The sequence below is a fragment of the Phacochoerus africanus genome, chromosome 2 (genome assembly GCF_016906955.1).
Source record: "Phacochoerus africanus isolate WHEZ1 chromosome 2, ROS_Pafr_v1, whole genome shotgun sequence".
NCBI classification, from domain to species: Eukaryota; Metazoa; Chordata; class Mammalia; order Artiodactyla; family Suidae; genus Phacochoerus; species Phacochoerus africanus.
In genome coordinates this window covers 207486578-207508064 of record NC_062545.1, presented here as the reverse complement: position 1 = coordinate 207508064, position 21487 = coordinate 207486578, and the positions used below count along the sequence as shown (strand labels likewise).

The 21487-nt window shown below is 35.0% G+C and overlaps 1 protein-coding gene across 3 annotated transcripts in view; it reads left to right on the top strand.

Annotated features, from left to right (window-relative positions):
- The window catches only part of CNTLN (centlein), a 324720-nt gene that overhangs the window by 216539 nt on the left and 86694 nt on the right, over nucleotides 1-21487 (top strand). For all 3 annotated transcript variants that reach the window (XM_047767606.1, XM_047767607.1, XM_047767604.1), the window contains 3 exons: nucleotides 3601-3692; nucleotides 8171-8712; nucleotides 12258-12435. In XM_047767606.1, coding sequence (XP_047623562.1) covers nucleotides 3601-3692; nucleotides 8171-8712; nucleotides 12258-12435 — 812 coding nt within the window. The remainder of the gene's footprint in view (nucleotides 1-3600; nucleotides 3693-8170; nucleotides 8713-12257; nucleotides 12436-21487) is intronic.

The following is a 21487-nucleotide window of genomic DNA, read 5'->3' as shown; positions in this document are numbered from 1 at the left end:
TAGTAGCATCTGACTTATAGTTATCAATTTTCATATCTGACAGCTTTTGCTTCAGAATAAATAACCCCAAATCTCAGTGGCATGTAATAATAAACATTTGTTTCTTGCTTATGGTTTCTGCTCAATTATAATAGGCACACTCACTTATACCCACATCTCTTTAAACACAGCAGCTCATATGGCCACGCTACACATTAATGGAGCAAGGATCTATACTCCTGACCTGAGGTGGAGGAGCAGGTAGTAAGCATTTGCTGAGTAGTAATCCACCATAGTGTGATATGAAAGTATAAACCAATGAAAGAAGCTATGCTGGGGCTATTAGTATATGTTGCAAATATATGGCTTTCTAGATGGTCTGGCTCAATCCAGGAATGATGCCTCTAGGATGGAATAAATGGATTGCATATTTCAGATTGTCCTTAGTAATTGTTCCTCCTGCCTTTTTAAATAAGATCAAACTTTTAAGTCTTAGCTCTGACTTTACCAGAGCAGGTTATGATAATATACGTTCTCCATTGGCTGGCCCAGTGCCTTTGATAGTGGTCTTAAAAGCTGAAGTTTGAATTGCAGCATCTGCTTGACATGTGTCACGTTCCACTTGGCAAAGAAAAGATCACTACTTTGTAACTTCCATTGCTTCAGATTCCTGTGGCCTCAATGATCCTGCCAATCCTCATTCCCCCTAAACGTGTTAAAAATCCATTATTGGGATATTAAGGTAGTAATTATACTGTAAGCATATGTATGTGCTATTTTTGTCTGGTTTGTTCTTTTCCTCATAAATAATGTGAATCCAGCTTTAGTTTCTCACATCTTCCACAAATGTCTCCAACAAAATTTTTATATCTCAGATTATGTTAAGTAGAAGTAAGATAGTAAGGAAAATAGATTTAAGGGAAACTTGTGCAACTTTTTGAAAGCGTTCTTCTCAATTCCTTAATTTATTGGAAGAAGATAATATTGCTATACTTGACTGAGCAGCAACCTTTCCTTTGTTTACACAAAATTATGGTTTTATTTGTTATTTTACTCTAGGACTTTCAAAATAGTTGGTTAGCATGCAAATTGAGTTTAGAATTTCTGGCAAGTATCTCGAGTTTACTTACTATTAAGGAAATATTGTGGTCCCACGCATCCAAAAAAAAAAAACCTGACTGAAAAATCAAGCCTTGTGTTACGGTCATCCTAATTTAACATGTAGGTAAGTCAAGGGAAAACTTTCCGGCAAATTCACATTTTTTAAAAACGAATCCCCAAATTTTTCAAAAGAAATGAAAACATCATTATGTCATCTAACAATATTAAATAATTCTTTATTTCCTCAATTTATTTACACAGTCATTGATACATTGAGAGTTTACTTAGGTACCTAAAATTTTGAAGAGAATAAATAAGAAGTGTCTAAATCTATGTAATACATTTTATAAAGAAAGGAAGATCAGAATACAATTTTTATACCACTTATAATTGTTATCCAACTTAGCCTAAGAGCATTCTTTCAGGCCCTGGAGATGTCCTCATTTCATATTGGTCTCTTATTTAGCAGTGTGCTACTGATACAGAATAAAGCTCTGATTTTTATCCCATTGTAATTTAACCCTTGCCCAACTTTTAGCTTTGTCTTTCATATGTTTAGTCTCATTTTCCACTCTTGAAGGGAAAAGTCAACAAAATAAAACCCCAAATGTGTTTTACTGTTGAATATTTCTGGACAGTTATGTCTGGTACTCTCTTCCCTTCCTTGTCAGTTCTATCTGGAAAAGACCTACTCACTTTTAATGACTGAATTGGAATCTAATCTCCTGTTGGAAGCCTTTGTAACAGAGGAAAAAAATGGTTTCCCTGTACTCTTCTAAATTCTTGGCAGAGGCTCCTATAACAAAAAGTAGATTAACAAGAGAGAGACAAATGATTTTATTAGTATGTATATCTTGAATATATGGGAGATACCCAGGGAAATGACTAACCCTGGAATTAGGGGTTTAAGAATTAGGGATTAAAAATCATGTTCAGTTGAAAAGCGGGGGGGGGGGGGGAAGCTGTGTGGAAGAGGCCAATAATAGGAAGGAATAAAAGTTTTCAGTGGAAAAACCACAAATGCACATGGTCTTCCAGTCCACCAGTGAGTTTTGACACATTCAGGGGCACAAAAAGAGGAATCAAATTCATTTTAAAATCATTCTTCAGCATTTATTTTATTGGAGTCATTAAGCTACTTTTAGCATTCTATGCTCTTTGAATATACAGCTATTTTCTTATTTTTAAGTGTAAATATTTCACTTGGAACTATAGCAGATATTTAAATGACTAGAACAGATGAATTGTATTTGCATATTATTTCTATATTGCTGAAAGAGTGTTGTAAATGAATTCAGCACCATGGTGTTAGGGGACTAGAAAAAGAAACTTGGGAACTAACAGATTATTATCAAGGTAAAGGTACATATTCCCCAGGTGGCAAATTCTACCTATTCTAGCTTTTATTATCCTTAGGATAGTGTTCTACTTATTTCATGAGTACGGAAGTTTTAATTGGATATGTCATGTTTCAAAGACAAAAGAAATGCCTAATTCTCTCTAACAAACTTGTTAGTCACTGTTTATACCAAGAGGATTTCTACTCTACAGAGAATAATATTGTTTTCTTTTTCCTTTGTTGATAAATCAAAGTTTTACACTGACCTACAGCAGCCAAGCATACTTTAAAGCAAAATCATCTCAGGCTAACACAGATATGTATCCTTTTAGCTCTGTACATTCTTTTTTGCCCCCTTTTTGATTCACTGAGAAATGTTGTATTCCAAAAATCATTTAGTAAGAAAATATTAAATTTGTCACAGCAATTTTTCTAAGAAAAATTATTTATATGTTTTAATGTATTTCAATTCTAATATAAACTGCAGCTTTATGATTTTTTTCTTTAATGTTGCTTCTCCATTTTTTTTTTTTTTGTTTGTGGGTTTGAAGGGTAATTTTAGTAGTCAACTGCATGGCCAGTGTAGGAATGATTTGTAGAATCAACTTTATCCATTGCCTGAGTTTCTATTTGATATAAGTCAGTTTTTCTGGGAATGTGATTTTTATGGTTTGTTCTGCCCAGTGCATGATCTTTACTAGAAAAAAAAGGTGGTGGTAGGGGGTGTTACAGTTTCAGTCCACTCTAATTCTGTTACTGTTTGCTTTGTTCAGAAATCACTCTGATCCTCCTGGCAGGGAACAAGATCCAGAGAACAAAACTAGTAGTGACTGTGTAGATAAAAAGGCAATGAATTCTGCTTTTAAGGCAAAGGGGGAATAGTCTACAAAAGAATGAAAATGGGAATAAAAGTACAGCATTGTTAACCTGCAGATCTGTTGTACCTTTGAAAATCTTTCGCTGCCAAAAAAAAAAAAAAAAAGGTAACACTACAAAGATACATAATTGTGTGACCAAAAATCTTGAAAAAGGTCACCATTCAGTTACTGGCCAAATACTTCACGGTAAAATAGACTACATTATTCATGGCTGAGAAACTATAGAACCCTTTTTCTTAAAATGACAGGACAGTGTTTCAGCAGTATATGATGTACTGTAATATATTATTTATTCTCTATCAGAACAACTCTTAAGATATGTTGAAGATGACGGGGTCAAGAAGAGTACTCCAGAGAGGAATTGGAAAGAAATGTCGGAGCAGACATTGCAGAAGGTAGTCTAATCTTTACAATATTGAGCTGAGCAAGTTAAATCTGAATTTTAACGTAAAGGATTATTTTTTAACATGAGGGCTCATGAACTTAAACCTTGTGTGAATCCTTAGTTTAAATTCATAATTCAAAATCATTGGCTTACCAAAATGGGGTTAAAAAATCAATGTTAGTGAAATAAATGTGGAAATACTTGTGCTTCTTTTGACATAGATTGAAAATATTTTCACAAATGAAAAGAATGCTAGCAATAGAAATTATAAAAATTTACTCTGTGTGTGCTTATTAGTTATAACAACAGTTTAAAATGAGACTTGAGACCCTCTGTTTCATTTCAAGCATATAGATTTACAGTATCTGAACTGAAAAAAACTGAGCATAGTTTTAGCTTTATTGTAGTAAAATGGTAATATGCCTATAATTTTAATTTTAAAGTTGACAATATACATCTCATCTCATTTTAGATAAAAATTTATGCCCATATGATTTGATGTAGCTCTCCCTGTTTTAATAGAACCCCTATAAACTCTGTAGTCACTTTCCATCATGGCTATCATTAGTAGTAAAATGCTGTTTAAAAATCTTGGCATTTATCTTTACAGTTTTATACTTAACTGATACTTTGGTTTATAAATAACATTGTTTTCAAATTCAATTAAGTGGGCTTGATTGTATTTTAGCACTTTTTCTTACTGTTATGAAGGAAATGTTCTTTATTAAATAGAGTTAATCTTATAACTGATTTCCCTTTAGATACTGAGATAAAACTGGAAATGCAAAAATATATAAATACAAATATTAATGTAGCTACTTACATTTTGTGACTTGATTTGTAGGAAGTCTAGTGATTTACAGCAGATGATATGATTCCTTATAGTTTTAAACTTGCCATATTGTAGCAAAGGCTCTCATCTCGTTATTACTGAACAATACATATCACATTAACGTAACATAGAGAACAACAAATAATTCATGTTCACTTATCTTAAGGTTAAAATAAACAATTGAAATAATGTATATATTGCCAGCTAGAATATCAGTTTATAGCAGTTTATATTTTTTGTTTCAGAACAATAGTATTTTTTTGCCAGGTATTGTATAATTTTTTTTTTCTTTACGGATATAATAGTACACTAACACTTCCTCAGTGTAGAAACCCTAAATAAATCTGTTATTTCATTTCAACTGCTGTAAATGATGTAGAGGAAAAATAATTTTCCCTCTTCTCAGTTCTTGAATGAGACACCCTTGTAATAAAAAGACAAATTAACAGTTAAAAAAACCAAACAGAAACTTAATAACATGTGTATGTGGGAGATACCCAGAAAAACTGAGTAACTCCCTGAAAAGACCCACACCATCACCTTATACACCTTCTTCAGCTAGAGACAAGAGAAGATGTTGGGTCTAGGGAGTCAGTTACTACTCAGTTTTCAGAGCTTCTCCTGTGTCTAAAGTTTCTTAAAAATAACCAGCTCAAGATAATACTTGTGCCAAAGAGACAGGTCATGGTGGCAAAATTCTGTTTCTATTCAGTAACTATTACCATAGAGGATCCAGAAATCCATTTTAATTCCTGAAAAGTCAATAGGAAGTGAATAGAAATTCATTGGACCATGTGTCAAATTAGCATACTAACTTGCCACTATTTTAAAAATACTAACCTAATGCAGTTGTATTAGTCATGATTTAACTCCTTTTAGTTGAGTTGCCTTATTTTAGGAGGATGCATATGAAACTCATTCAAAATGGATTTAAGATATGACAACATGAAAATAATATTTGTATATAGTAGAAATGAAAAATACAGTGTGTTCTTTTTTGAATAATGTACTAACTGTATTCATACTGTTATGGGATGAATGGTGTCCCGCCTCAAAATTTATATGTCAAAGTCCTGATCCCCTGTAACTCAGAATGTGACTATATTTGGAGACAGAGGTCTTTAAGGAGTTAATTAATTAATTAATTAATTTTTTTTTAGGGCCACACCCACAGCATATGGAAGTTCCCAGGCTAGGGGTCTAATTGGAGCTGTAGCTGCTGGTCTCCACCACAGCCACAGCAACATGGGATCCAAGCTGTATCTGTGACAGACACCACAGCTCATGGCAACACCGGATCCTTAACCCACTGAGCGAGGCCAGGGATCGAACCTGCGTCCTCATGGTTCCTAGTCAAGGTTCATTACCACTGAGCCAAATGGGAAGGAGTTAATTAATTTAAAATGAGGTTATTGGGGTTTATGCTCCTAGCCTGTGTACTTAGTTATGCCAGCTCTAGCAAAGTAATACATCAACTTCACAAGGTCAAGTGTTTTATTTCGTTTTGAAGGGAGCCATCTTATTTAAATGCCCGGTTGGAGGAAATGTGTGGGCTTGAGATTATCTAATGGTACACAAACCAAATGGTTTTAACAATTCCGCAGACTTTCATTCTCAAATATAGATTGAAATTATCCTTTATATTTTTGGACATGTAAAATCAGTTAAACAACAATTTTTTGCGACTACGTCTTTTTTTTTTTTTTTTTGTCTTTCAAGGGCTGCCAATGCGGGGTATGGAGGTTCCCAGGATAGGGGTCTAATCGGAGCTGTTGCCGCCAGCCTACAGCACAGCCACAGCAATGCCAGATCAGAGCTGCATCTGTGACCTACACCACAGCTCATGGCAATGCTTGATCCCTAACCCACTAAGTTAGGCCAGGGATCAAACCCACAACCTCATGGTTCCTAATCAGATTCATTTCCACTGCGCCATGACAGTAACTCCTGAGACTGTATCTTGAATAACATTTTAATACATACTATGGATTTACCCTTATCAAATTCTTTGGAAGTAGCATCTCTGTTTTGTTTTTTGCCCTCCATTTAAACTTTAATGCAAATAATTTTGACTAGTTCTTAGGATTAAACATAGATTCACATTAGGCAGTTAACAGACTTTAAACATTTTAAACTTAATAGATTTTAAACAAATATTTTTTCATTGGTATGCAAAATTTTCATGAGTTGTACCCAATCTTAAATGGATTTTAATCAAAAGAAAAAATAATGCTAATTTCCAGAACTGAAATCTCAAATTTTAAGATGTTTTTAGTTTGTTCATAACATGCTATATTTTAATCAAAAGTATAAAGTTGACTTAATAGCTAGTTCCAGTAATTCTATGTCAGTTCAAGTATAATAATAGCTGTTATGATTAATAATAACAGTAGTGATAATGGCGATGATGATAAATTGTTTAGAACTTAATATCTGCCAAGAATTGTGATATATTGATCATATTTAATACTTATAACCTACAAGATAGCTGTTATTATTCCCATTTCACAGATGAGGAACCTTAAGATAAAATAGGTTATCAAGTAAAAGCAACCAGAGCTAGAAGCGAGATCCAGGCCAGACTCAAACTTCAATTTCCCCTAGACTGACTACATCTACTAAAATTGCATTTTTCAAATTTAGGGAAAAGCATCCTCAGTAGCTTATTTTGTACTTAGGTCATCAGTTTTTCATATGGTTGTTAAATATCAAAGAATAATACTACGTTAATAATAAAGCTTCACTATATACTATTTTTAGACTTTCGTATATTTTTTTTCCCTGAAAGTAATTTTTTTCACATTGAGTAGTGAGGGAAATAAAATATATCACCCCAAAATATGCCTCTTTGGCATATTGATTATTTTAGGCTGATTATTTTTAAGAAGCTGAAGACATAGGAAAAACTTAAATGGAGTAGAAGCTATCTTTTTGTAAGAAACATTTATATTTATAAGAGAAAGTTCCATTTGTAAGGGGGTAGCCCTTACTGTACCAGGAGAATGACCAAATCTCTAAAATTGTCATTAATGGAGAAGGCAAGGACCTAAATTTGCATGACATCCCTATGCTTGTCTACTGTGCTTTTCCTGGGAACCTCCTATACTCCCCCCCACCCCAAGTCTTTGTCTTTAGCTAAGGGTAGTATTTAAGGTGATGGCTTAGGTCATTTCAGGGAGTTATTCAGTTTTCCTAGGTAACTATACAGGAGGTATACATGTTATTAAATTTTTATTTGTTCTTCTCTTGCTAATCTGTCCTTTATCAATTTAATTCTTAAACCAACCAAAGAACCTAGAAGGGGAAAAGGAACTTTCCTCCCCCCCCCAGCCCCCACTCCCCACAACAATAGATTTTATAGACAAAGCACTTTAGGTCTCAGAGATCTCTGTAAAGTTTATTAGCATACTTAATTCTGTGTCACTTTGTGTAGAGTTTTAACTTCTTTTACCATCTGTCTCTTATTCAGCAGATGTACTATTGCATTTTAGAATGTGTTTATCTGCACTACTATAGAATCATTTAGAAATTAAGTACTTTAGATTTATTTTGTCCTTGTGCTAAATGAAATTTTATTTTCGTAAGAAGTGATAATAAAAAAGCAATAGCTTCTGGTTTTGGACTTTTAAAAGAGTAAATTAAACTATTCTGTTTAGGTCATTGAATTGGAAAATCGGCTAAAATCTTTTGAGAAAAGGTCGAGAAAATTAAAGGAAGGAAATAAAAAATTAATAAAAGAAAATGATTTCCTGAAATCCTTGGTTAAACAGCAGCAAGAAGATGCAAAGACCAGAGAAAAAGAGCTAGAACAGTTACAAAAGGGAAGTAAAGATATAGAAAAAGACAAAACTGAACTTCAAGTAAGAATCAGTGAGCTGGAGATAGAAGTCACTTCCCTAAGGAGAAAGGTAGCAGAAGCCAGTGGGTTGAGAAATGAAAATGAAGAGCTGATGAATTCACTGGAGAAATTACAGGGTTCAGCAAACAAAGCTAAATCTGAGATGGCCACCACAGAAATAAGATCTGGGTCTGGACAATCCAGTTGTAAGACAACCACCACCAAGGTTAAATTTAAAGCCGCCAAGAAAAAGTGTTCCGTGGATCGTTACCAGACTGTTCTCAATCACTCCATCAAGGTTATGAGCAATGTGTTTGAGAACCTCAGCAAGGACGACTGGGAGGATGTGAGTGAAAGCAGGTAAGGCTCTCATTAACTTAGCTCTGTGGTGGGGACACTGTGCATATGTAAAGCACCAGCAAATGGAGATTGAATTTCAACTACTGTTGATTTGGTATTCAGAAAAAATACTGTCAGATCCTTTGAAATATCTTGGGAGGTCTTGTTCTGAGCTTATTGACTGAAATTTGCATGCAAAATTAGCCACAACTGCTTGAGTATTTGAATAGGTGCCAGGAAACCCAAAAGAAGGCAATGCTTGATTTCTTCCAGTGATGCTATTTTCATGCAGTCATGAGGCTTGAAATTGACAGTTTGGCAGGTTGATTTAATTTGCTGGCCCTTTGCATATTCACCACTGACAGCTAAGGATTCCCAGGCAAGCCTACTAAGTCGGTTTAGTTATCTTGTGACATGGCAACCTGGGAGGAGAAACATTTCTTCCCCTTAATTTAGTTAGATAAATTTTGAATGACCCATTTCAGCTTGTTACCAGATGTCTACAAGCTGTTTAACATCCTTTAAATTAAGAACCATCTTCACTAATTATTTCATGTATGTATTATGCAAAGTCATTGTACTAACTTTAATTGAATGGTGGTAAAAATTAGTTCTTTAAAGTTAAAGCTCTATAGATTCCTAGTCTTAAGTTCTGTAACCCCTAGTGAATAGCAAGAAGGGAATACTAAAAATCTATAATATTTCTTTCCCTTACCCCTGGCTATATATTCATATGCACTTTTGAAGCACATCAGTAAAACCACAAAGGTAAAAAGATAATAGAACACCTCTTTTAATACCAAGATAACAGGGAAGTTTAATGTTGCCAGAATTGCTAACAGACAAATGGAACAATTTTCCATAATTCTGTCTTGTTTTATAATGGCACATATTTCCTTTTATTTTCATAATTTTTTAAAAAAAATCTGCAGTAGTGGTCTGTTTTAGATTTCAGATGTTTCTGGATAGTTTTCTTAGACATAGAACTGAAACTTACTTTAAAATGCAATTCTCAAACTTGCTTGCATATTAGAATCACCTGGGGATCTTATAAAAAAATCCCAAAGCTCAGGCCACATCTCAGAGCAATTAAATCCTAACTTCTAGAGTGGGATACACTCTTCAGTAGTTGTTGAATCTCTACAACTGATTCCAACATGCAGACACATTTGGGAACCACTGTTTTAAATTATCATTGGCCATGCCTCTGCTCTTTAGGCAGGTGAAACACTCAAAAACAAATTTATGAATATAAGGAAGAAAGGCCACATCCGTACTCCCATTCCTTTGTTACCTCTTCTAAGGTCTTCTTCCCTGTTCTAAAAAGCAATTAGATGTAAAATCCTACTTATCTTAAAGCCTAAAGCCCACTAAACATTTATCTGTGTCTTCAAGGAAATTCTTGTTTAATCAACAAATAATATCTCAACCAGTTGGTCCTACCACACTCTTCAAAATACCATGGTACGCATTTACTCACATGTATGAATATATGAGTAAATATATGAAAGTTGAGGAATACACTCATTTCAGCTTCATCTTACTAATGCATGTGCAAAAGGTCACATATTTTGGGAAACATATCACACAATGTCTTTTAAAACATAGGATTGTCATTTAAGTTATTTAGCAGGGAAACTCAGTTTTTACACTGTGAGGATTATTACATTTCCTGCCTGACAGAACAGTCTTAGGAATCACTCAGCTGCAAAGAATTATCAAACAATTAGAAATGCCACAATGGAGCTTCAGGACTTCAGTACATTCTTTTAGCTTTCTGTAGTCTTGAATACTGAAGAAAATAGAACTTTTTTCCTTTATATATCTATATTATATAACTATATTATATAAGTATTACCTTATGTATATTTATTTTCCATCAATGAATAGTATTATAAGAGCATGCTGTCAAATGATGAAAATAATATGATTTAGTAACAAGAGAGGAGACCTCTATTCACGGAAAATATGCATGGATTAGGGGAGTATAGTGCCTAAAAAGCTGTGGAGCACTCTTCCAAAGGATTTTTGGGCAAGAGGGAGTTTTATAAAGAGGCAAAGCAGAAATAGGGCATGATGGACTAGGTGGTCAAGGATCTTCTTGCAAGGCTAGCTGATCCTATTTTCTAGGGTAAGGTAAACTAGATAGAGCTGAATCGGAGAATTGTGATTGGTGTATGTTAGGTTTCCCTAATGGAGGCATTTCCTGTTACTGCATTTGACATGGGTTGTTCTGCTGGGGCATTCTGAATTTTGTGGGTCCTGATATATGAATTACCTTTATCAACCCCATTCAGTAATGGATAGTAATCAGAAGGAGTTAATACCTTGAAGAAGAAAAATAGAATTTCAGTAAAGCATGTTTATCAAATTTGGGGATAACATGACATCGGAAAGGCAGGAAAATCCAAAACAGAATCAAAATCCCCAAAGATCTCAATAGACTGGAAAGATATAGTTATCCAAAAGACTATAGGGTCTTTTATGTGGCTGTAAAATGCCAGTTGTTCAACTATACAATGGGAATAATGTGGAACTTTGTAATAGTTTATGTAGAGAAAATTTTAGGAAGTTTTCTTAAATCCTGTATGAGTCTACAGTACAATATGCAAGCTAGAACAGCTTAAAGACTTTTTTCGTCTGCATCTATCAGGAGTTCTACTAAGTACTTCTCATAGTGCTCTTGGAACACGAGGTTGAATTCTGTACATAATGCTCCATCAAAATACGCTGGTGTGCATTTGAGAGGGACATGGATGGGAAAGCATTTCAAAAGCATTCATATTTGGAATATTTGAAAAAGCTAGCGATGTTCTTAGAAATGTGGCAAGCATCATATAACTCTGTCCAAATAACTAAAAGATAATCCATGTGGAAAAGGGATTGGACATACATGTCAACATTTCTAATCTTGTCTTGCTTTATTATTTTCTTTAATGCAAACTATTACATAAAACATATAATAAAACTTACTCATTGATTAACTGTCCCCACACTCCACTAGGATGAAAGCTACCTGAGGTTAAGGATTTTTATCTATTTTTTTTTCTACCTACTGCATTATCCCTTGTATCCAGAAAAGTGCCTGTCACATAATTGGTGTTTAACAAGTATTATATTGAATAATGAGAGATGGACCTGGACTCAATGGGTGAAAGGCTCAGAGATTCAAATTTTGTCCTATACTAAGAAAGCTTTCTTTTAGAAATATTAAAGCTTTCTGCACTGGCTCAGAAAGTAGTGAGTGTTCTAGCCTTGAAGGTGTTAAAACATATGCTCCCTGAATAAACACTTATAAAAATACTATAAGAAGTGATATTAGCAGACATGTGATATTAGATAATCTAACTTCTTGATGATATTTTATAATTTTGTAATAATTAAGATAATTTTGTAATAATTAGGATAATGTTCTCTCTTAACAGTTAGAACTCCTATATGCTCAAATTAAACTTATAGCTATATATATAATGTATGCTACAGTATTATTTGCTCTTGAACTTACAAGGTAAATTTAACAACTCTTCTTCTTGGGTTTTATGTCACCCCTTTTTTTCCAAAATCAGTGATTCTGAAACACAGACCATGCAAAATTTGGGAACAATTATTGTAGAAACATCCCAGAAAATAAGTCCTACAGAAGATAGAAGAGACCAGAAAGAAAGAGACCAAACAGAAGACAGCCAAATGCAAGGAAAAAAAATAGAACAAATATGTCCAATTGGAGATGGCAAGACCCCAAAGGTATATAAAATTTTACTAGTTTTAAGCTTTGGTTTTAATTTTATCTCATGCTTCATAACTTAATGTTTATTGCCAGTGACAATATGAATCATTAAAAATTTTTCTTTGAAGTATGCAGTGAAAATACTTTTTAGTGATTTTCAAGTACTAAGTTTTTAGAATCATTTACGTAGATGAAAATGGAACTAGAATTTTCCTAAATATAAATCTTGTTATTTATATCTCAGCAAAAAAAAATAAAAGTGATAATAAGCTCATTACTGTTTTCAGATATATAAAATATATGAAGAGAAGAAACTTTTTTTTATATGGGCCTTCATGATAATAAATTATTTAGTCTAAATCTTTAAATTCCTAACTTCTACCTAGTATATTTTATTCCCCAATGTATTTATTTTGTTTCATTTTTCTGATTTCCACCTAATGAATTTTATTCCCTAATATATTTTAAATATTAAAATATTGATGTTCCAAAACAACTTGTTCAATAATTCTTACCTCTGATATATCATGTCACCACAATGTTTATCTGTTCAGCATAAGTCAGTGAAAAACTGGGGAAAGGTCATTTTGTTTAGGAAAAAAAAAGATTACTTTTGAATAACCTATGTTTCCTTAAAAACCAAATCCAAAAGTTTTTTTTTTTTTTTGAGATCCGGCCAGAACTTTGGAGGAAAAAATTCAAGGATGTTTGTCTTAGTTACTACCATAATAAAGTTCAGATGAATTATATGTTAAGTACCTACTGATTGAGTGGTTGGTTGATCACTTTTATAGAAATATCCTATTTTGCCACACATTATTTGGTTGGTAATTTTATTTAGTTGCAGTCAATTATGTGTAGCTTAATAAAAGTAACTCATTAACCCATTCATAACATAATAGAGCTTAGTATAAATGACTTTGACTAGATATGCATATTACTGGGGGTCAGAAAATAACAATTGATTAAATTGTACCAGTTGTTTTTGGAAAATACTGTAACTTCTCACTAACTCCAAAGGTAACCATTAGCTTAACTTTAATCACTCTGTTCCTCTTCTTTATAATTTCGTCTCTCCTAATATTATGGTTAATTTTGCCTGTTTTTGAACTTTATGAAGTCTATGAGATATGTCTTCTTTTGTTTGGTCTTCAGTATTATGTATTTATTTTTATTGTGTTTAATATTTCATTGTCCAAATATATAACTTATTTATCCATTCTATTGATGAATTTTAGGTTGCTTCAATTTGGATTTCTTGCAAATAATGTTGCAATGAATATTGTTATAAATGTCTTCCATGATACAAGTACGGATATTTCTGTAGTGAAATACCTAGGGGTAGAATTACTGCCCTATGGAGTATATATGTCTAGGATCTTAAGTGATACTATTCTTTTCAAAATATACCAGTTTGTTGCACCACTAGCAGACTATCAAAATTTTAACTACTCTTCATCAAAAGTTCATATGTTAGTCTTTCTCATATCAGCCACTTTTGTATGTATTTTGAGGTATATCACTGTGAGTTTAATTTATATTTCTGTGATTTATATTTCTTTTTATTTATTTATTTATTTATTTTTGTCTTTTTGTCTTTTCTAGGGCTGTTCCCTTGGCATATGGAGGTTCCCAGGCTAGGGGTCTAATCGGAGCTGTAGCCACCGGCCTACACCACAGCCACAGCAACGTGGGATCTGAGCCACGTCTGCCACCTACACCACAGCTCACAGCAACGCCGGATCCTTAACCCACTGAGCAAGGCCAGGGACCGAACCTGCAACCTCATGGTTCCTAGTCAGATTCGTTAACCACTGTGCCACAACGGGAACTCCTGTGATTTATATTTCTGAGATTACTAATACTGTGTTGAGTACTGCTTTCTTATAATTATTGGCCATTTGTAATTCTTTAGTGAATTGCTTCCTCAAGTCTCTGCCCATTTTATAAATGAGTTGTCTGTCTTTTTCTTATTTATCTATAGAAGTTCTTATATGTGCTACATATGCACCTTTTGTTGATTATAGACATTGTAGATATCTTGCCCTACTTTGTACTGTGTCTTTTCACCCTTTTTAATGGAATCTTTTGGGGAATAGAACATCATAATTCTAATGTAGTCAAATTTAACAATTTTTTTCTATATGAATAACACTTTTTATGTTCTATATAATAAATTTTACCTATTCCAATTTAGATATTTTTATACTATCTTATTATCTTTTCTTTTATTGAATTTATCTATTCTATTTATTCACTGTTTTGATTTTGATATCTATGTCTAGCATTGATTTTTGCATGTGGTGAAAGATGAAGATTAAGTTTCACACTTCCCCCCACAATGTTCAACAGCACCACCTTTGTTGTAAATCACACATGCATATATGTGTGGGTGTGTCACTAGATCTTTTCTTCTGTTTTGTCAGTATATTTATCTATGTCATTTGGTCTCATTACTATTATTTTATAGTAGTCTTGATTGATAAAAGAAAGTTGCCCATTGTGTTTTCCTTCCAGTCTCTTCAGTATTCTTGGTCTTTTGCTCTTTAAAATGAATTTAGAATCAGCTTCTCTCAGAAAAAAAAAATTGGGGATTTTGATAGGCATTGTATCAGTGTATATTAGTCATAAACAATGAGAAAACTCTGAAAGGTGGAGAAGAGAACACACCAGCTAGGATTCTTAGAACTTGAGGAACAACACAGTTGGTGAGTTCTCTGGGTTTTCATTTTGCCTCATATGTCCTGATCTGAATGCTGAAGAAACCTGCAACTTGAAAAGGCCAGTTGGTCAGATGATAAAATTCCCTATAAAACCCTGTTCTCTCTGGTCAGAGGACCAGGAAACAGAAAGATAGAAAACTTTAGCATAGTAACTGCTTTACTCTAGCCAAACACCATGAAAAAAAAATTGCAACTGTACCTCTACCCTCACCCGTAAAGACCTGGTGGAGAACCTACACTTTCACTCTCACTTGGCTTTAAGTAGGCATTCCTCTGCCTTCTTTCAGGGCCAAGTGAAAGACCAAGGACAAGGTAATGATTCCCTCCATTTGTGCCATTAGTGGCCACATAGGTAGTTGGACCTCTCTATCCAGCAATAAAGAGATGCCCCTTTATTTTCCCAGCAGGATTCCTATAGATTTCAAAGGTCAATGCAGTGAGGTGGACTTTCATAACCTCTCATATCTACAAAGCCTCCCACACCCTCCCCACTGTTTCAGTAGAGGCCAAGTTAGGAGCAGAAACAAGGTCAGGCTCCATCTCCCAACCTGGGTGGTATCAGCAGAAGTCTGTGAGAAGCCTGACCTCTCACTACACCAAGTAGTAATGAGGTACCCCTCTCTAACTAGCATGTCAACAGGAACTTGACTTTCATCCCCAACTGGAATAAACAACGTGGCACTTGCTTTCCCCATGAGTGTGGCATCACAGGAAGCCTGCTGAAACAAAAGATTTAAATAAGATCTGAAGTATTTGTAATATTATGCCAAAAATGTCCAGGATACAGTTGAAAATCACTCATCATATCTCGCAACAAGGAACAACTCAACTTGAATGAAAAGAAAAAAAAAAAAAACGGTAACAGCAAGATGACACAGATGTTCAAACTTTATGACAGCACTTTGATCCCACAAACACAGCAAAAAAGCCCATCTACATGTAGAACAACTTGCACAGAACATCTACTGAATACTGGCAGAAGACCTTAAACCTCCAGAAAGTACAAGGAACACTGCAAATAACTGGGTAGAACAAAAGGGGAAAAAAGAGAGAGAAATAAAAAGAGAAGGAATCAGGACGGGACTAGCACTCCTGGGAGGGAGCTGTGAAAGAGGAAAGGACCCCACACCCTGGAAGCCACCTAAGTGACAGGGAGATCAGCTAACACAGAGGAACCTTAAAGCCTTAGAGAAAATGCAGCAGCTGGACTGGGGAGGGCAAAGCAGAGAGAGAGCTGCACAGACCATCAGGTACCACCTCCCAAGACACCACATTCTGAGACACTCAGCAGTGGGCTGGGTCCTGAGACTTAGGCTCTGGAGGTCAATTCTGGGGGAAGAACTAGTGTTGGCTTTGTGGAGACAGCCTGAGGCACTAGGGAGTGGTGCACCAAGAGCTGGGGAGTGGAGCACCACAGCCAAGGGAACCCAGAAGGAAGACTGGGCTGGCAGGAGAAGCAAGGCACCATTGTTGGGGAGGGCAAGAGGAGAAGGGGCAGACCCCACCATGGGAATATCTTTATTTGCACTTGTGGACTCTTGGAGGGTGGGCTATGGGCAGGAAGGTGTCTCTTGTGCAGGCTGCAGGTGACAGGCCCTTCTTATGTGGGCTATGGGTGGTGCCTCTTGTGTGAGCTAAGTGCGACAAGGTGCCTCATGTAGTCTTCAGGCAGCGGGGGCAAACCAAAGTAGTTATCTCAGACTCCAGAGGTGGGCATGGCCCACCACCAGTAGGAGTCTGTGAACAGGCATCACCTGTGGCCCCAGTCACCTCAGAGGTTGGCACAGAGGCAGGCACTGCAACAAACCACCACCCGTTGTGTCACTCCCCTGGGAATGATCAATGCCTGCTGCTGTCACTGCCAAATACTCTGGACACCACCTATCCCTGCCTGAGGGTCACTGCCACTGTCCAGGAGTGGCTTACACCACCTTCCTGTGGGTTCTTTCCACTATCAAGGGCCCAGCAACCAGCCACTGGCTGCTGTCCCTGTCATTGCCTTCATCTCCCTAGAAGTATCTGTTATATCAAGGGAATAACAGCCTGCACATACTGAGGAAAGGAACAGCAAGCATCCAAACCGAAACCAGCCCTCATGCCAAAAAAAAATAGCCCTCAGAAAATACCCAGGGACGCTCTTGCATATATATAGCCCTGCAAGACTACAGTAGTTGTTTTCCCTAAACTCACAGAATAAGAAAAATCTAAAGAGAATGAAGCTCAGGAACCATTCCCAATTGAAAGAACAGGAGAATTCCCCTGAATGAGCAAACAATGAAACAAACCTCTGCAGTGTAACAGTTACCACATTCATAAAGGAGATAGTGAAAATACTGAAGGAATTAAGAGTGAATATGAAGAAATTAAGAGCAGATATGAACAGTAATGCAGTACTTTACAAAGGAACTAGAAAGTATAAGGAGGAGACAAGAAAAATTAGAAAATTAATTTGCAGAGATGAAAACTGAGTTAAAGGCACTGAAGTGCAGAATGAATAATGCAGAGGAATGAATTAGTGACTTGGGAGATAGAAAAATGGAAATCACCCAATCAGGACAGCATACAGAAAACCAAATGTAAAAACATGAAAGCAGTATAAGAGATCTATGGGATAATATAAAGCAGACCAATCTACACATAATAGGGATTCCAGAAGGAAAAGAAAAATAAAAGGCTATTGAAAATATATTTGAGGAAATTATGGTTAAAAACACCAAATCTAAAGGAAACAGATATCAAGATTCAGAAAGCACTGAGGGCTTGCTGTGGTTTGTAGTTGTTGAACCCAAACAGGCCCACACCAAGGCATATTAAAATAAAAATGGCAATAGTTAAAGATAAAGAGAGGATTCTAAAGGCAGCAAGAGAAAAACAAAGAATAAATGATAGGGCAACTCCACTAAGGCTATCAGCTGATTTCTCTACAAAAACACTACAGGCCAAAAGAGAGTAGCCAGATATATTCAAAGTTCTAAAAGGAAAAAGTTTGTAGCCTAGAATACTCTACCCAGCAAGAATATCATTTAAAATAGGAGAAGTAAAGAATTTCTCCAATAAACAAAAACAAGGAGTACAACATACTAAACTCATCCTAAAAGAAATTCTGAAAGAGCTACTCTAAATAGAAGTAAGAAGAAATAGGATGAAAGAAATCACAGCTGGAAAGTAATCACTTAAATAAGCCAATATACACATCTAAAAGGAAAAAACAAACAAACCTGTTGTAAAAGCAGTGATAAACACAAGGAGCAGCAAAAGGACAAACATGAAGATGTTTTAAAAAGACATCAAAATCGTAAAATGTGGGGACAGAAAGTAAAATCTAGGCTCTTTTTTTAGAATGTGTTTGAGTCTATATGACTCTGAGGCTAAAGCAAGCAGATATAGGAAGGGATTAACATACTTGAAAAATAGAGCAACCACAAATCAAAACCAAACAATACATTCACAAAAACTGAAAAGAAGAGGACACAAACATAAAATAAAAGGAAGTCATTTAACCAAAAAAATCAAGGAACAAAGGAGAAACATAGAGTCAGCTGGAAAACAAGGTTTAAAATGGCAATAAATATGTATTTATCGATAATTACCTTAAGTGTCAGTGGACTAAATGCTCCAATCAAAAGACATAGAGTGGTTGAATAAAAAAACAAGAGCCTGCAATATGCTGCCTACAAGAGACTCAGTTTAGGACAAAGGACAGATAAATTGAAAATGAGGGAATGGAAAAAGACATTTCATGCAACTGGAAAAGACAGGAAAACAGGAGTTGCAATACTCAGGTCAGCCAAAATAGGCTTTAAAATGAAGGCCATAATGGAAGGCGAACAAGGACACTATTTAATGATAAAAAAATCCATTCAAGAAGAGGATATTATAATTGTCAATATATATGCCCCTAATATAGGATCACCCAAATACATACAACGAGTACTAACAGACATAAAAGGAGAAACCCATAAAAGGAGGAATACGATAATAGCAGGAGACTTTAAGACCCCACTCACATCAATGGACAGATCCTCTAGACAGAAAATCAATAAGGTAACAGACATCGAAAATGACACAATAGTAAAGTTAGACCTAGTTGACATTTTCAGGACATTACATCCAAAAAAATCAGAATATACATTCTTTTCAAATGCACATGGAATATTCTCAAGGATTGATGACATACTGGGGCACAAAACTAACCTCAACAGATTTAAGGAAATAGAAATTGTCTTAAAAAGTTGTTATAAAAATGCTCTAACAAGCATTTACAAACATGTGAAACAAATGAAAAAATAGAATATCACAAAAATAGTAATTCTTATAAGGAGCAGCCAAGAAAAACTAGAAAATTCATTTGCAGAGATACAAACTGAGCTTAAGGCAATAAAGAGCAGAATGAATAATGCAGAGGAATGAATTCGTGACATGGAAGATAAAATAATGGAAATCATCTAATCAGGACAACAGACAGAAAACCAAAGAAAACACATGAAAGCAATATAAGAGACCTAAGGGGTAATATAAAGTGGGCCAATCTATGCATAATAGAAATTCCAGGAGGAGAAGAAGAAAAGGGGATTGAAAATATATTTGAAGAAATTATAGCTGAAAACTTTCCAAATGTAAAGCATATTGATATCAAGATACAGGAAGCACAGAGGGCCCCAAACAAACTGAAGCCAAACAGGCCCACACCAAGACATATTATATTAAAAATGGCAAAAGTTAAAGAGAGGATTCTAAAGGCAGCAAGAGAAAAGCAAAGTGTCAATTATAAGGGAACCCCCATAAGGCTATCAGCTGATTTCTCTACAGAAACACTACAGGCCAGAAGGGACTGGCAAGATATATTTAAAGTGCTGAAAGGAAAAAATTTGCAACCTAGAATACTCTATTCAGCAAGAATGTCATTTAAATTCGAAGGGGAAATAAAGAATTTCTCCAACAAACAAAAGCCGAACGAGTACAGCAAGATGAAACCCATTCGAAAAGAAATACTGAAAGGGCTTCTCTAAATTAAAAAAAAAAAAGGAGAGAGAGAAAAAAAAAAGAGAAAAAGAAGAATTAGGATAGAGGAGACAACAACTGGAAAGCAATCACTTAAGCCAGCATACAGATCTAAACATGAAGATGTTAAAAAAGAAAAAAAAAAGACATCAAAATCATACAATGTGGGGAAGGAAAGTAAGAAAATATAGATTCTTTTTTTTTATTTTAATGATGTGTCTGAGCATATATGACTATCAGGCAAAAGCAAGCAGATATAGGAAGGGCTTAACAATGCTTAAAAAACAGGGCAACCACAAATCAAAACCAAACATTACATTCATAAAAACTGAAAAGGAAAGTACTCAAGCATAAAATAAATGGGAGGCATCCAACCCCCCCCCAAAAAAAAGAGAAACATAGACTCAACTGGAAAACAAGGTATAAAATGGCAATAAATACATATCTATCAGTAATCACCTTAATTGTCAATGGACTGAATGCTCCAATCAAAAGATACAGAGTGGCAGACTGGATAAAAAATAATAAACCTTCAATCTGCTGCCTACAAGAAATTCACCTTAGAGCAAAGGACACATATAGAATGAAAGTGTAGGGGATGGGAAAATATATTTCATGCCAATGGACAAGACAGGAAAGCAGGAGTTGCAATACTCATATCAGATAAGATAGACTTTAAAACAAAGGCCATTAAGAAAGACAAAGAAGGACACTATTTAATGGTTAAAGGATCCATTCAAGAAGAGGATAGTACAATCACCAGTATATATGCCCCTAATATAGGAGCACCAAGATACCTACAACAAATACTAACAGACAAAAAAGGAGAAATTGACGGGAATACAATAATAGTAGGAGACTTTAACACCCAACTCACATCAATGGACAGATCCTCTAGACAAAAAATCAATAAGGCAAGAGAGATCCTAAAGGAAACAATAGAAATGTTAGACTTAATCGACATTTTCAGGATGTTACATCCAACAAAATCAGAATATACATTCTTCTCAAGTACACATGGAACATTCTCAAGAATTGACACATACTAGGGCACAAAGCTAACCTCAGCAAATTTAAGAGTATAGAAATTATTTCAAGTAACTTCTCTGACCACAATGGCATGAAATTAGAAATCAGCCACAGGAAAAGAAATGAGAAAAAACCTAGTACATGGAGACTAAACAACATGCTACTCAAAAACCAGTGGGTCAATGAGGAAATCAAGAAGGAAATTAAAAAATACCTCGAGACAAATGAAGACACATCCACTCAAAATCTATGGGATGTCACAAAAGCATGGCTCAGAGGGAAATTCATAGTAATACAGGCCTTCCTCAAAAAAAAA